The 17,108-nt window shown below is 38.3% G+C and overlaps 1 protein-coding gene across 2 annotated transcripts; it reads left to right on the top strand.

Annotated features, from left to right (window-relative positions):
- Window positions 1–10,623: 10,623 nt before the first annotated feature.
- Window positions 10,624–16,830, top strand: LOC114288687 (SNF7 family protein). 2 transcript variants are annotated; one of them, XM_028232252.2, is made up of 8 exons: window positions 10,624–11,293; window positions 11,939–11,998; window positions 12,564–12,734; window positions 13,310–13,492; window positions 14,482–14,612; window positions 15,038–15,206; window positions 15,315–15,444; window positions 16,292–16,830. In XM_028232252.2, the coding sequence occupies exons 1-8, from the start codon at window positions 11,084–11,086 to the stop codon at window positions 16,588–16,590; spliced, it is 1,353 nt and encodes a 450-aa protein (XP_028088053.2). In that variant the 5' UTR covers window positions 10,624–11,083; the 3' UTR covers window positions 16,591–16,830. The 2 variants fall into 2 exon arrangements, with proteins under 2 accessions (XP_028088053.2, XP_082755918.1); XM_082899792.1 differs by having other exon boundaries at window positions 10,736–11,293; window positions 11,609–11,998.
- The last annotated feature ends 278 nt before the right edge of the window (window positions 16,831–17,108 follow it).

The raw sequence follows: 17,108 nt of genomic DNA, 5'->3' as shown, positions 1-17,108 counted from the left end.
TAGCCTGTCTATAGCCCAGTAATCTGTAAGTAACAATGTTGTAAAGATACGTTCAATTATAATTATTTCTGAACGATTGATTGTACTGCTTTCTGAAATGACATTGTTTACTGAATGAATGTTTGTCCTATTTGTAAACTATACTTGTGGCATCCATAGCAACTTACTGTTACTGCTACTGTTACAGAGATCTCTATCAGTTCCCATCCTTGGAACTATTGCTACTGTATTGATGGCCATCAACTGACTGTTCGGTCTATTAAGACCTACTATACTGTTTTGATATTGAACGTACCACGTATGACTGTTATGATTTCTAAATGACTGATATGGCATGAAATATGAGCCGCTGATTGAATAACTGATTTACCGATACAAATGACTGTTTTAATTAAGGAAAGGACATTCATTTTTAACCCCCTTACACATTAGTTATTCACTGGGTTTTAGCTCACTATTTATATATGTATGTAGGTGGCCAGGCACCGGACTGAAGCTAAGAGCGTCAAGTTAAGCTTGCATTTTCTCAAGCCAACCATTGTGCCTTACTTCGAGGTTCCAAGTCTGTTCAAGCCAAGTCTGTTTTGGGGTGTTTCAGATTCACTCTTTTGTCTCTGTTTTTGTAACGAATGCTTAAGACTTGATTGTACAGTTATGGTGAAGGGATGTGGTCCCTAACCTGGATGTTTTGTGTATATGATATATGTATATATGTTTTGGTTGTGAATGTGGCTTTGCACATAAAAGTCTTTTTGCATCCAGATTTTCACAGCTCATTGGACATCTTTTGTTTACTGTTTGGCTTCCGCCAGCCCCTTACTCTGTATTATTGTTATTACTGTTAAGCAGGCCTTTAGTAATCATGGATTAATAGCCGATTACGATGCCGAACTCATAGGGGCGGGTTTGGGTCGTGACAATATCATATAATGTTAAGGATGCCACAAATACATTTTAGAAACTTAGACAATCATTCATTCATATAAAACATAGCATTTCAGAAAAACTAATAATTTCATATCATTATAAAATAATTAAAGTTAAACATAACTTTGCAGAGTTATTACTTATAGATGCTCCAATAGCAGATTAGACGAATCAAATAAACCAAACGGCTAAGGCGCGTGACCTACACAAACACATAGCAGATACATATTGAAACATACATTTGGAAAATAATGAACTTATTTCTTTTCTATCTTGGTGTGTTTCTAATCCTTATCCTCATTATTATGTCTTAATTAAGGCTTATGAATACCTAGGATGCAATAAAGATGCCAAAATATGTGTTGTAACACTTAGTCAAATTTCTAAAAACAGGGTCATCGCTTGAGTGTAACTTCCTTCGCTTGAGCTAAGGTTCAAAAATAAAAGTGGTCGCTCAAGCACAACTTTAGTCGCTCAAGCGGTCTGCAAAACTCTGTAAAAGTACTGATTGCATGATTTTTCCACTCGACGGTCGCTTGAGCGCAAGACTAAGTAAATAGGGTCCTCGTTCGAATGCAACTTTGGTCGCTTGAGCGGTCTGCGAAATTTTGTAAAACTTCTCAGAGCATGAATTTTATGCTCGAGGCAACTTTTGGTCGCTCAAGCGAAAGTGAAAAATAAAGAGTGGTCGCTCGAGTGCAGCTTCTGTCGCTCAAGTGGTAATGCAGAATTTTAGAATTTCCAGATTGATGTTCAAGATGCAAAACTCAATTTCAAAGCTTTAAAACACATCCTTTGGGCCAAAACTTGAGAAAACATGGCTAAACTTGTAAAACATCAAGAATTAAGGATCATTTCACAAAATCAAGGCTCAAAAGCAAGTGAATTGTTCAAAGTCAAACTTGAAATTTTCAAAATATAACATGCATGAATTGTTATGAACTCAAACCTTCCAAAACATGATCAAATAAGGTAAAATGATGGAAAAGATGATGAATTCTCAAAACTAAGTTCAAATTGTTGCATGCATGAGAGTTTTTAGAAAGCATGCTCAAAATGCAATGAAATGCACATGCATACATGAATTGATTCTCAATTCCATTCTTTAGCTCAATTCTCATATTGATTCACCAATTTCACTTGTTTCCAAGTACTAACCAACTAAATTACAAAACTAGAGGCTAGATTTCTTACCTAAAGTTCTCAATTCTTTAAGGTTTAAAGATAATCTTAAGCAATTCTCCAAGTCTTCTAGCAATTTCCTTCCAAACCCCAAGCTTGATCTCAATTTCTTCCTTCTCTCTCTCTCTCTCTCTCCCTCCCTCCCCCCCCTCCCCACATTTTTCTCCTCAAAAAGATGATGAACCAAGAGAGTCTATTGTGTGTATAATCTTTATATAGGCTTGGTTAGTGGGCTTAATTAAACTAGGCTTACCACTAATCAAATGGGCATTATGTTATTCTAATTATTTGGTTCCGAATTGAATTTCAATTAAACCTACCATAAAATTCTAAAAATTTCAAATAACACATAAACTTGGCCAATTTCTTATTCAAATGCCGATAAGGCCCTCAATTTACATATCAAAACAGAGATTCAGACAGATTTTCCTATAATAAACAGATATAAGCACAAATAACACAATACACATGCAATTAATATAGAATTTCCTTTTAATTACTGATTAGGCACTCTTAATTGTGGATTAGTAACTAATCACAGTTCAGGGTTATTACAGGATGCACGGTAACACACTCCCCTATGCTTCCTTCCACAATCAGGACAAACTGGTATAGACCCACTACTCTGACTTAAGCTACTTGTAGATCCCATGTTTTGCTTTTTGTTTACAAAAGAGCAGCTCTTTCTGAAACTGTACCCAGACCTCTTATCTCTCTATTTTGTTATTGTTGGGGCCTTGGTTTGTTTCATTACAGCTAAATTGGCTTTAGCCATTAGAGCTCTATCAAGTACATCTACGTATTTGGGTATTTTCAGGACACCTGCATGATCAAACACATCCAAATTCAGTCTGCCCTCAAATTTCTGTGCTTTTTTATAATCTGTATCCACTATGTGTGGAGCAAATCGGGCCAATTTAGTGAACTTTGCTTCATACTCTGCTATTGACATATTGCATTGCTTGAGTTCTTAAAATTCAGAAACTTTTTGATCCCGAAAGCACTGAGGGAAGTACTTGCCATAGAAGATCTCTTTGAAATGAACCCATGTTATGTTCCCATTGTCATTTCGAATTAGCAACCACCACCTTTAGGCTTCATCTTTTAAGGTATAGTTGGCCAAGATAACCTTTTGAGTCTCAGAGTAATGAAACACTTTGTTATCTAGTTCATCTTGCATTGGTAGAGGCGGAGAAGGAAAAGGTTGCTATCTTAAAGATTCTATTAAGACTACAAGCATTTGTTTCATTCGAGCTTTGGAAGATTTGATTGTACCGTCAATTCTTGTATTGTCCATTTGCTATAAGTAAACAAGGCAACAATAAACATAGGAATAATCTTGTTCACAATGTTCGGAGTATTTAGTTTCAGTTCATTCTTTTCAATTCCATAGGTTCATGTTCAGATTCAGTTTTCACATTTACAAAAATTAGCACACACACTCACACATGCAAATGTAATGTCCCTAATTTTTTTCTAGGACGTTGTATAGCTCATATGGACTCGTGCGTGCGGTATAAATCGTTCTCTGATACTACTCTGTCACAACCCAAACCCGCCCCTGTAGGTTTAGCGTCGTAATCGGCCAATAATCTTGGGATTACCAAAGGCCTCTAAATAGATTAACACATAACAAGGGGTTGCGAAAGCAGATGTATAAAACATACATAGTTCGTTGAGCTGTGTAAAGATACATGTGACAGAAATTTAAAACTTTATTTACACACATACGTGATGTCATATTAACAAAGTCTTGCGTCACTGTCACATATACACATAGTCAAACTAGGACTTAGCTCGAGGAACGGTTATACAAAAACTTGTTTAAACCAAATACAGAAAGTAGAAAACTTGTACATAATTCACAAACTCAACTGACAAACTTATCGGGAACCTCCTCGGGAGACACAGTGGTTGGCCAACACAAAATAGATCTTCAGGCTCCCATTACTGAGCCTGGTCACACACCTAATCACCTACATACATAAATAACAGAGTGAACGGGAGCCCAGTAAATAATAACAGAGTAAAGAGGTTTAAATGAATGATGTCCCATATCAAATTCGGAAAACAGATTCATTTTTATTTCAAAAACAGAAGTAGATCCATATTTATATTCTTGTTCAAATCATATACAGAAATTAGAGTCATGCTTAATCATACGTGGTACATCTATTAGCATTAACAGAACAGATACAGAACAAATGGTAGTTATGAGTAACCAGATCCATAAAGAAACCTCTAGATCCGGGTAACAGATAACAGATATGCTAAGCTCCATGATGGAGCCTCTGGTATGGGTAACAGATAACAGATATACCAAGTTCTATGATGGAACCTTCGATACCGAATAACAGCCAACAGATATACTAAGGATGCCACGAATACTTGTCAAAAATTGGACAATCATTCATTGTACAGAATATAACATTTCAGATAACATATCTTATTTCATCATACCGAAAATAAATGAAGTCGAACATAGCTTTACTAAGTTATTACTCACAGATGGATCTACTAGTATATCAGATAAGGTAGACAAATCAAATAGCTTGCGGCGCATGACTTACACAAACACATAGTGGATACATATTGAACACATGTGTCACATATATTAAATTTATTATTCCTTTTTCAGGATGTGTGTTCCTAGCTCTTATCCTCATTATTATGTCTTAATTAGGGCTTAGAAATGCCTAGGATGTAATGAGGGTGCCAAAATGGGCTATGGAACACTTAGTCAAATTTTCAAAAACAAAGCAGCCCGCTCAAGCGTGACTTCTGTCGCTCGAGCAGTATGCAAAGTCTGCAAAAGTACTGGTTGCATGATTTTTCTGCTCGACGGACGCTCGACTGTCGCTCGAGCGCAAGACTGGGTAAATAGGGTCTTTGCTTGAGCGTAACTTTGGTCACTCGAACGGTTTGTACAACTCTACAAAACTTCTAGGAGCATGAATTTTACGCTTGAGCTTAGACTTATTTGCTCGAGCGGAGGTACAAAACATGGGTGGTTGCTCGAGTGCAGGTTCTGCCGCTCGAGCCAATCCCCAAATTTTGCAAAAGTACTGGGAGCTCAAATTCTTCGCTTGAGCTCAGACTTCATCGCTTGAGCGGAGAATGTAAATTCTGGAATTTCCAAATTTGCTCCCCAAGTTCAAAACTCAATTTCAAAGCTACAAAACAAGTTCTTTTGGGCCAAAAGCTTAAAGAAACATGTGTAAACTCGTAATTTGTCTTGAATTATAAATCATTTCGCCAAAATCATGGCCCAAAAGCAAGTGCAAAACTCATGATACAAACATGCATGTAATTTCTTTGAACTTAAATCCTTCAAATCATGCTCAAACAAGGTAAATTGATGGAAAATGTGACGAAGTCTCAAAATCAAGTTAAAAACATGACATGCATGGAAGAATTGCTTGACATCAACTTCAAAAATACTATGAAATGCACATGCATCCTCTAATCTTCTTCTTTCCTACTTCATTAGTTCATTTCATGCATTAATCTTTCATTATCTTTTGAATTCAAAGTTGAGTGAGCCAACTACATAACTTAAGGGTTGGATTTCTTACCTACAAGTCTCAACTCCTTGAATTCTTGAGTGATTCCTCTCAAATTCTCAAGCTAGAATCCAAGCTAATTCCTCTCAATTCCCCTTCTTCTAGTTGTTGAACTTGAATCTCATCTCTTTCACTCTCTCTCCAAATTTGGTCTTCAAAATGGACGAAGATAATGAAGTATAGAGTGTTCTAGGGGTCTTAGTAGCCTTATATAGGCTGACTAATTAATCCTTGATCAGGTTTAATTAAGTACAATTAATTTATCCTAATTATTTGGGTTCTGAATCGAATTTCACTTGAACCTACCATAATTTTCTAAAAATTTCAAATAACACATAAATTAAGTCAATTTCGTGATCAGATGTTGATAAGGCCTTCAATTTGCATAATGAAACAGAAATGCAGACAGATCTTCCTAAGCCAAATACATATAAACACATATAACACAATATACATGCAATTAATGTAGAATTTTCTCTTAATCACTCATTAAGAATTCTTAATCATGGTTTAACAGTTAATCATAGGTTGGGATTGTTACAGGATCTTTATCATCCTCTCCGACATCGATAAGATCCAAGATGGCCTTGCTTGGGAGCTTATGTGGCTCATCTTCTAGAAGCTTCGCGATGGCCTTGCTTAGTTTAGATCGAACAGAAAGTAAAGAGGAGAGAGAGAGTAAGTGAGAGAGAGAAGGAGATCGGAGAAAGGGTGGTGGTGAGATCAATACAAATAGACGAAAAGAACAATGACAACGAGATCAACACAAATCAGTTGTCTCTTTTTCCAAATCTGGAGGGAATGATGACCAAGTTGGTGGGACTGGCGGTGTTGGAGTGCCAGACGACGACGCCGAAGGAATAAACTAAGTGGAGGTTGCCGTTGGTGAAGAATTGAAAGGAGACAGAGCCATCGACGATGAAACCTAGAGAGAAGGTGTTGTTTAGGGATGGCTTGGACTAGCAAAGACAAAGAGAACAGACGAGGGGGAGAGAGAGAGGGAGATGCGAATTTGATGGATAAAACAATAGGTGTGGTTTTAAATATATGGAGGGTAGTTTAGTTATTGTGCAAAAGTATGTCATTATGAATGTAATAATTTTGCATCTAAACCTTTGGACAAAAAGAATTTGAATTTAGACTTTTAGACTGAGCGTCCTATTATATATATGTATATATGTTTTTTTAAATGAAAGTATTTGTGTTAAAAATATGTAATGTAGTTTGGTTGGAGTTTTCGAGGGGACTGGGTTATTTTCTTTTTCTTTTAATTAACTTTGTTCACTTTTGATAATATTAGTTTTTTACTTTTTTGCAAATGGTTATCGGAAAAAAAAAAAATTTAAAAATGTTTTTAAAATATAAATTGCCTTTATAGTTTTGAAAATTATAAATATTTCATTATCAGAATTTCTCGTATAGCAGAGTTGACTAGAAAAATAAAATTTCTAACTCCTCTTACACAACAATGAATGGTTAATTGAAATATATTGTTAATATCACTAAAAAACTACATGGCACAATATGTGTTTTAAGTAAACTCAGAAGGTATATTTGTAATTTATCCTTTTTATTTTGAATAAATTACAAATATATCTCTTAAAATTTACTTAAAATATAAATTGCTTATTATGATTTTAGAACTACATTACGCCCCCTTTAAGTTACTAATTGCATAACAAATTACCATTTTATTAATAAATCATTAATTTAATTAAAATTTTTAATAATATCATAAATATATTTTAATTAACAATTCAAATAATTTTATTGTTATATAAGAGAGTAATTAAAATTTTTATTTTTTTTAGTAATTAACTTTGCTAAATAAAAAATTCAGACAACAAAATATTTGTGAATTTTAAAAGTGAGCTTTTTTGATAAATCTACTTTCTAAGAGTTTTATTTCATCCAACCCATATTCTTTTTGACTATTCCATTAAGTCCTATTTGAGATAAGAAGACCAAAATACCCTTTTCATCTACTTATGTTCCATTTAATTCACATTATTTTCTTATGTTTCAATAAGTCCTATGGGTAACATAATTACCAAAATAGCCCTAATGTGAATGTTCACACCGTCAATGTGAATGTTCATATCGTCAATGTGTAGGGGTCCGGCCCATGTCGATCCTCATGGGTGCCCGAAAAAAATCGAGTCGAGTCGGGGCGGGCCCGGCCCGTTGACAATGTGAATATTCACATTGACATGTTAACATTCACATTAATAGGAGTGTAAAATTGGTCCGCGTCTCGTGGCGGTGCGAAACCCGCTCGCGGTGCATGGGCGGCCTGAGGCGGGCCCGGCCCGACCCATTGACAATGTGAATATTCATATTGATATGTTAACATTCACATTGATAAAAGTACAAAATTGGCACGCGGTCCATGGGCGGCCAAAAGCCCGCCTGCGACCCGGGGCGGGCCCGGCCCGGCCCGTTGACAATGTGAATATTCACATTAACATGTTAACATTCACATTAATAAGAGTATAAAATTAGTCCGCGCCTCGTGGCTGCCCGAAACCCGCCCACGGCTCGTGGGCGGCCCGGCCCGGCCTGTTGACAATGTGAATATTTACATTGACATGTTAACATTCACATTGATAAAAGTATAAAATTGGCCAGCGGCCTAGGATGGGTCCGACCCGGCCCGTTGACAATGTGAATATTCACATTGACATGTTAACATTCACCTTGATAAAAGTGTAAAATTGGCCCGCAGCCCATGGACGGCCCGAAGCCCGACCGCAGCCCGAGGCGGGCTTGGCCCGACCCGTGACAATGTGAATATTCACATTGACATGTTAACATTAACATTGATAGGAGTGTAAAATTTGCCCGAAGCTTGCCTGCGGCCCGGGGTAAGCCCGGCCCGGCTTGTTGACAATGTGAATATTCACATTAACATGTTAACATGCACATTGATAGGAATGTAGAATTGGCCCGCGGCCCGTGGGCTGCCCGAAGCCCGTCCATGGCCCAGGGCAGGCTCGTTTGGGTCCGGGCCCGAGCATGTCTGAGACCCTAGGCTAGGGCCTAGGCCATCACTTTGAAGCCTGGCCCGGCCCATCAACCCGCTTAAGACCCATTCAAGGCTCGGTCCGAGGCCCAACTCGCCCGAGGCGCAATGTCTTTTTTTGTGGAAAATAATAAAATTTTGGTGGAAAAAATTAAAAAGAATTAAAAAAAAATGGCCAGGCCCGCCCAAGCCTGACCTAAGCTCGAGGCTAGACCCAGGCCCACCGGCTCGACCCGAGGCTCGATCTATCGGCCTGTCTAAAGCCCGAATACCCTGTGCCAGGGCTAAGGCTTGGGCCTAATTTTTTAGCTTGTGGACAGGGCCGGGCCGGCCCAGATTTTTTCGGACACCCACGAGGCTCGATATAGGCCGGCCTGGGCCTCTACGCATTGATGATATGAACATTCACATTAACGATGTGAACATTCACATTATGGGTATTTTGGTAATTATGTCTCCCATAGGACTTATTGAAACATACCAAAATAATCTGGACTAAATAGAATATAAGTAGATGAAAATGGTATTTTGGTCTTCTTATCTCAAATAGGACTTAATGGAATAGTCAAAAAGAACGTAGGCTGCTCGAAACCCGCCCGTGGCTCTGGAAAGGCTCGTTTGGGCTCGGGCTCGAGCCTAGTCTGAGACCCTAGGCTAGGGCCTAGGCCATCACTTTGAAGCCCGGCCCGGCCCATCAGTCCGGTTAAGGCCCATTCAAGGCTCGGTCCGAGGCCCGGCCCGCGCCGAGGCCTAGTGTCTTTTTTTGTAGAAAATAACAAAATTTTGGTAGAAAAAATTAAAAAGAATTAAAAAGAAATAGCCAAGCCCGCCCAAGCCTGAGGCTAGGCCCAGGCCCATCGGCCCGACCCGAGGCTCGACCCACCGGCTCGGGCCTGGACCCAAACGAGCCTGCCCCGGGCCGTGGGTAGGCTTTGGGCAGCCCACAGGCCGCGGGCCAATTTTACATTCTTATCAATGTGCATGTTAACATGTCAATGTGAATATTCACATTGTCAACGGGCCGGGCCTACCCCGAACCGCAGGCAAGCTTCGGGCAACGGGCAAATTTTACACTCCTATCAATGTTAATGTTAACATGTCAATGTGAATATTTACAATGTCACGGGTCGGGCTGCGATCGGGTTTCGGGCCGCCCACGGGCTGCAGGCCAATTTTACACTCTTATCAATGTGAATGTTAACATAGCAATGTAAATATTCACATTGTCAACGGGTCAGGTCGGGCCCGCCCTGGGCCGCTGGCCAATTTTATACTCTTATCAATGTAAATGTTAACATGTCAATGTGAATATTTACATTGTTAACGGGCCGGGCCCGCCCCGAGCTGCCGGGGAAGGCTTTTGGCCGCCCATGGGCCACAGGCCAATTTTATACTCTTATCAATGTGAATGTTAACATGTCAATGTGAATATTCACATTGTTAACGGGCCGGACCGGGCCCGTCCCGGGCCGCCGGCGAGTTTCGCGCCGCCACGAGACGCGGGCCAATTTTACACTCCTATTAATGTGAATGTTAACATGTCAATGCGATTATTCACATTGTCAACGGGCGGGGCCCGCCCCGACTCACGGGCGGGTTTTGGGCCGCCCACGGGCTAATTTTACATTCCTACCAATGTGAATTTTAAAATATGAATGTTCACATCATAAAATTACTAATTGTTCAAAAAATATTTATAAAGGTATTAAAATTAAATATAAGGACATAAGTGTCCAAGAAAATAGTGTAAATCAAAAAAAATGACTTTATAGAATAAAACTATACATACATAGAACTAAATGGGTTAAAAAATTTCTTCATGTACTTGTTAGGTTAAAATACTTCTAAATGTAATTTATCAATAAAAATCTCATTTTAAAATTAGAGTAAACAACTTGTATTTTAAACAAATCACAAGGATGTATTTGTAATTTAGCCATTTTATTGTTTTTATGGAACAGAAAATGGTTGTCTGGGCTTGGGCTTTGGGGGAAGACGGGGAAACTTTGAAATGAGGGATTGTTGCTAGAACGAGAGCGGTAAACATTTTTATTTGAATTCTCTCTCAAGGAAAAATTATTGGGTGCTAGGAGGTACCAGGCATTGATCGATGAGGTGAGTAAACACACAGAGAGAGAGAGAGAGAGAGAGAGAGAGGAAAGGGTTAGGATTAGTTTTCTTTTTTCTTCTCAATCTTCAAAAACCCTTGGCAGTTGCCCTAGTTCTTCTTCGATTCAATCAATCCCCAATTCAATTATTATGTGGTAGGCATTGTTACCCACCTATCATGGTATGTACGTATCATCTGTATATAGAAGACAGAAATAGATAAGCAAACAAACATAAAAGAAAGAAAGAAAGAAAGAAAGTAAGAAAAGAAGTGGGAAAAATGGTGGAAGAAGGATCGGCATCGTTGCGGAGAATTGGGGAATTGATAAGGAAGGAGGTGCCAGATTGGGACGATGAGGTGATGGTGACTGCAAGATTCAAGGCGTTTAGCGGACAGAGGTCGGATTGGGAGCCCAAATATGTTTTCTGGAGAGACTTGATCCTTAAGCTCTCCACCCACCTTGGTGTCTTCCTCTTTCATCCTTCCGAGGTATCCCATCCAATTTCGCTTTTACCAATTTTATTTGTTTATTTATTTTAGGGTTACTTTTTGTGTTGTTCTTCCACAAATTTATATTAAAAATCTTTACTTGGTACATGGGTAGATGATGGTTTGAAAGGAAGAATTTCAAGTTGAATAGAAAACAAGAAATGGGTATTATTCAAGAAACTTACAGATTGAGATAATTCAATTACAACTCAAAAAGGTTACACAAGAAGACACACGATAGCCAATCATGTTGAACTAGCTCCTCATTGTACCTACCTCCCAACTCAACCAACCCGTTCCTTTTGGTGTTTGTAGGCATGCCTTTTTTTAGCAAAGATAGAATCTATGACTTCCCTCGCCATGTATCACAATCATTATCCCACGAGGACTTGACTCTACTGCTGTGCTCTGGCCCCTCGTGATGGACCTCAATTTTTGCAGTGGTGAATCATAGGTGCTAATGTTGATTCCTTTCTGTCCATTAGACTTCCCCAAAATGATTGTGGACACTATTTATATCCTTGGTACCTACATTGAAAACTCTACATTCTACATGATCAACATCCTTTGCAAATGTTTTATTTAAAAACATTGTTTTGTTGTCTGTTTTATAGTTTTGCTAAGATGCTGTTTGTTTTCTTGAAGGTAAAAAACCTTTGGTTCAATCGAGGAGGCTTGACCCCTTTATGCATTGACCACGTCCTGGTGAGTTTCTTGTGATTCAATGATTGTGTTATATACAACCCTCTCAAATCATAGTCTTAATTCTCCTTCACAGTAAAACATACTTCTGTGAAGAAGATTGATTCATTTCCATAGTGCATCGTGACATTGAAATATCTCCTTTCAGCTAGACACAGATATAATTAGTGACTATCATTATCATTATCATTACCATTATCATCCAAACCTTATACCAACTGTTTTTAGGTTGTTGAGTGGTCTAACATTTATACAAACCCATATATTATGAACCATCTTTTTATTACTAAGCCTTTTGTGTGCTTATAATTTCACAAAGAAGAAAAGAAAAGAAGAAAAAAAAAACTGGTGTTTTTACAAGGTATGCAAATGGTTGTCGAACAAAACAAACCCGCAGAATTACAGATCTGTCCTCTTATGGTCACAATCTTATCCAATACTTTAGGATCCATTAAATTCCTTGGCATACAACCATCTTGTTAATGTAGCAGCATGTAGCCCTCTATTTTCTTCCATTTGGTCCAAAGATGTCCTTCAATATATAATATTATGTTCTTTTCATCTTCAGCTTGAAATGTATAATGGTGGTGATATTTTACGAAGAGGGGATCTTGTCGATCCAACAAGTGGACGGCTCTCACAAATTTTGAGAAGAGTAGTGCATCTGGTGGGTTTATCTAGAGCATCAACTCAGGTGGATATCATGGAAGACCATCTCATTCTCTTGCCAGTATTGAAGGTTGTGTTATGGTATTTTTTATCTCTTAGTAATAGGAGACAAAGTAGCATGGATAATTCTAGAAATGTGTCATGCTTATATCCAGTACTAATACTTAACAAATACTCCCTAATACATGCCCTGAAACTAAATGTACTCGTAATGTGAAGTTTTCTTATTCTTGTATATTTAAGTTTTCTCTTATCCATGTCTGCGCTTTTAAGGAGCTTCATTTATCTCCCATGTTCATTTTGTCATGCATTTGAATTTCTCGAACAAAAAAGAGGTAAATCCCTATTGGTACAGGAGAATTATAGGTCATGCTTGTGAATACGATTAATGTGCAGTTTCTATATGGTTACCACAGATACATTAGACACAATATTTAACATGTTGAGATATGTTAGCAGTCATTTGACCTTCTCAGCATTGGCTCTTCTCATTAATTAGTACTTTTTATAGGCTACCTTTTGTTCCATGTTATGCCTGAGTCTGCTGGCAGAGTAATTAGTGCAGGAATTTTATTTCTGATTTTCTTGTCTATACTATTTTAGTTTAGAATGTTGTTGTAAAAGTTTTCCTTTCTTAATATGTAGGATAAAGCTGCTGAAGTTGTCAAATCTATATCTGAAAGTCATTGGACTTCTTCATGCATCATTACAATGAGGAAGTTCCAGGACATCTGTAGAGGATCCAAGGAAGCATCTGCCATTTTGAGTTACTTGTCAGGATGCAGGAAAGTGCAGTACCTTGCAATCAATAAGGGGGAATTCATGGAGGTACTGTTTGTGATATTTTTATTCCTGGATGTTATGTGAAGTTTGATTCTTTAAGGAGCTGAATCATCATTGATGAAGTAAAATCATGGTATACTTGCAACTGATTGACACCTTTGTCAGTAGAAATAACACAATGTATACAAATTATAGCATACCAGTAAAAGAGAAAACTACACTCAGTTTAGTCCTTCATTTGATGGGGGTCTTTGGGGGGGGGGGGGGGGGGGGGGGGGGGGGGGGGGGGTGTAGATTGGGTACAGGCCTAACCTTTGGCATGATTTGTGCAAAGTGGCTGCCCTCAGCTTCAAACCCACAATCTCAAGGTTAGTAGGCTGAGTTTTAACCACTGAACAAGTGATGTAAAAATGCATTATGTAGTCAAACTTATATACTTGAGGCAGTATGATTGAGGGGCAACGAAAAGGAGTTGGATGAAGAGAGATTTAAAATTAGGGTATTTAATGATTTATTTTGACATTATTTAAAAGAATTTTGTATCAAAACCTTCTAAAGATGCTACCCATGTGGAGGAAATTGTTCTCAGTTGCCTCAACATTCAACTGAACTGCTATCAGCAAAGGAAGAAGATCATTGTTAAATGGCTGAAACCTACCATTGAGATTGAGATATTTGATTGGGATTGGGATCCCGGGTTTCTTCTTCTTCTTCTTCTTGGTGCTACAAATTTTTGAATTCATGTCGAAAACAGCCCAAAATACATTTATCAACCCTGACAGAAGTTCTATTTCCAAATCGTCACCTTGATTCAACTATGCCTTTGTGAAATATCTTATGCATTTTCTGTTATTCTGTTTAATACTTAAGCGTAGTTAGTCTTATCATATGTAATTAGCACTCTAGGGTTTTTTTTCATTTTGCCTATTTAACTTGTACTAGCTTGATGGTTTTTTCAATAAGACAATATAATATTCTGGTTACATATGTTTACAACCTTTAGTTATGTCAAGACATGTATTTATCTCTTGCAGGGTGTCAAAGTCTCTCTCTTGCCCGAAGCAGTTTCAAGTATCACAAGTCTGGATTGTGATGTTTTGCATTTGATTTCAACAGCAGAAAAACTTCAGCAACAACTTCATGTGATTAATCAACGTTGGGAAATGTGATCATAGCTAACTCTTTATACTCTTCTTATGTTAACATTATAGGTTGGCAGAACGCAAATAGATTAATATAGTCCATCTGAATTAGTATGAGGCAATGTCATACAAATCACTAGTATTGCAAAATGCATACATAATGGGTATTATAAAAAGGGGACACAAATTTTTAATCATGATTCAACATGACATTCTAGGAAGTGTGGATTATTGATATTGACCCCTTTCTGGCACTGTGCCAGCTCGTTAAAGCATTTTATTTAAATATTCTCTGAAGTTTAAGCCAATTAGGAGAGAATCAATTGACAATTTCTATGGTGGGGATATAATTGATTATTCTTTATGGTTTCTCTTAACATGTGAATACTAAGCAATAGTAACATGGATTTAGTTTCTTTTCTCATATAAACATTGGTTCTTTGCACAGGTATAGAAAGTTAGCTTTAGCTTCTCTGCAATCTGGGAACAAAAAAGTGGCTCTGAAGCATGCAAGGGAATTAAAATTATCCTCTGAAAGTAGAGAAAAATGTACTACACTTCTCAACAGAGTGGAGGAAGTCCTCAGAGTCATTGCGGATGCCGAATCCTCAAAAAAGGTAGGCTGACAAAATATTTTGCATTTGCTTCAGCTGCACCTCCATTGTACCATATTTCTTAACACCAAAATATCTTCGATTCACTCACCTGTCACCTTCTGATGGCAGGTTTCTGAAGCCATCCAGATTGGTGCACGGGCAATGAAGGATAACAGGATCAATGTAGAAGAAGTTCAGCTCTGTTTAGAAGAACTTGAGGACGCCATTGATTCACAGAAGCAAGTTGAAAATGTTCTAGGTAATTTTCTTGGTTTAACCGATTTGAGTTGTACTTTTTTTGGATTATTCAAAATAAATAACTTACTAATTTTTTATTGAAGCATACTACTACTTGAACATGACAATGAAACAGACCGGGGGAAAACTTACTAAAATGTACTCTCTGTGTTATAAGGGGGAATGGGGGAGTGAGAGAAGGGGTTCGGGGCTGTCGGAGGGAGGAGCTGAAGGAAGAAGAAGGGGCTGGGGGGAGGAGGAGTTGGGTGGTAGCGGGAGTGGTGGTCATAGCTAGCATTTTGCAAAGGGGAGGGTCGCCTGAATGGAGGGAAGGGGGTGAGGACTGGTGGGAAGGAGTTAGGTGGTTGCATTGGGGGAAGAGGATGGGACTGCCTAGAGATCGGGGAGTGATGGGCAGGCAGGGAAGGGGGCTGTTGAAGATGGGGGTGGCGGGGGAGGGAGATGTCCAAGGTGGGTGGCAAGGGTGGGGTCCTAAAGGGTATAGTTGGGATTATCGTGGGGGTTCAAAGAAAAAAAGGTTGAGAGCAATTTTGGGAAGTTTCCAAAGTAAAATGGTGGGGGCTATTTGCAACGCTCACCAAAAAAAGGTTTTCAATCAATTTTTTGTTTTTACTTGGAAATGGAAGTGGCATTGAATTCCACAATTGCCGAGAATGGAGAAATTATCTTGTAGGTGTGATCTATAGGACGCATGGTGTATGCTCCCAATTGTAGGGGAATATATGGCCACCTTATTTCCTACTATAGGAGGGTGAGCACAGTCACATGGTAGGCCAGATCTCTACTAGAATGAGCCATTCTGCTTGTTTTGATACCTTTTTTAACTCCAGTCTGTGTTGCTACTGCAGAATCAACTTCATCATACACAGGGATTGAGGATGAAGATGTTGAAGATGAGTTCAAGAAACTGGAGCTGGAGTTGGAAGTTGGAAGCGATTCCTCCCCCTCCCAAGTTTGCATCTCCGAAGTTGGGGTGAAGAGTGTGAGGGAAGAAATGGAGGATCAAAAAATTGCGGAATCGATAAGTGATGCTTTATCAAATCTTAACCTTGTGGATGTTGCACCCATGGTATCAATAACTCGGCAGGATTCTACGGACTCAACAAGAAACAACTTATCAAAAACTCCCAAGCTTGAAGCTGCATAGTTTGAGCTTTTCTCATTCTGTAAAAACTTATAATCAGATTCACCCTGTAATTTACTTACAGCTTGACTTTTAGAAGAACAAAAAAAATTAAAACTTTTTCCAAAATGTTGTTAAGACCCCAAGGAAACATTTGTAATTCAAATGTACTTCTGTAAATATTAGATTTACACTCATTTGTAAAATGCAAAAAATGTGTGCAGAACATTAGTTTTTGATTTATATAACTTGCATTTGTGGCCACTATAAACATATTTGACATTTTTCTTGGTACATCGGAGACTGTAGCTGAGGAGCACCTATGGTAAAATTCAAACCCGTTAATAGTTCCAACCAACTGAATTAGTCCAAGTTAGTTATATTTGATATATTTTTCTATGAAGATATTAGTGTTGGTACTTTCTAAATAAAAAGTGAAAATTATCAAAAAAACATTGATTGGTGGCCCGAAAAATCATGGCTCAAATGGCTCGAAACATCTAAAACGACATTGTTTTGGGTGTAAAACGACGTCGTTTTGA

Source organism: Camellia sinensis, chromosome 12 (genome assembly GCF_055761805.1).
Source record: "Camellia sinensis isolate YWXY chromosome 12, ASM5576180v1, whole genome shotgun sequence".
In the NCBI taxonomy this organism is placed as follows: domain Eukaryota; kingdom Viridiplantae; phylum Streptophyta; class Magnoliopsida; order Ericales; family Theaceae; genus Camellia; species Camellia sinensis.
Note: the sequence above shows the minus strand (reverse complement) of the source record. Positions and strands in the feature narration are given on the sequence as shown.

Excerpts from the sequence above, each read along its gene's own strand:
- LOC114288687 (XM_028232252.2), top strand. The coding sequence starts at position 11,084 with ATGGTGGAAGAAGGATCGGCATCGTTGCGGAGAATTGGGGAATTGATA. Across the intron at positions 14,613-15,037 it reads ATTAATCAACGTTGGGAAAT|GTATAGAAAGTTAGCTTTAG; the intron begins GTGATCATAGCT and ends TTCTTTGCACAG. Across the intron at positions 15,207-15,314 it reads ATGCCGAATCCTCAAAAAAG|GTTTCTGAAGCCATCCAGAT; the intron begins GTAGGCTGACAA and ends TTCTGATGGCAG.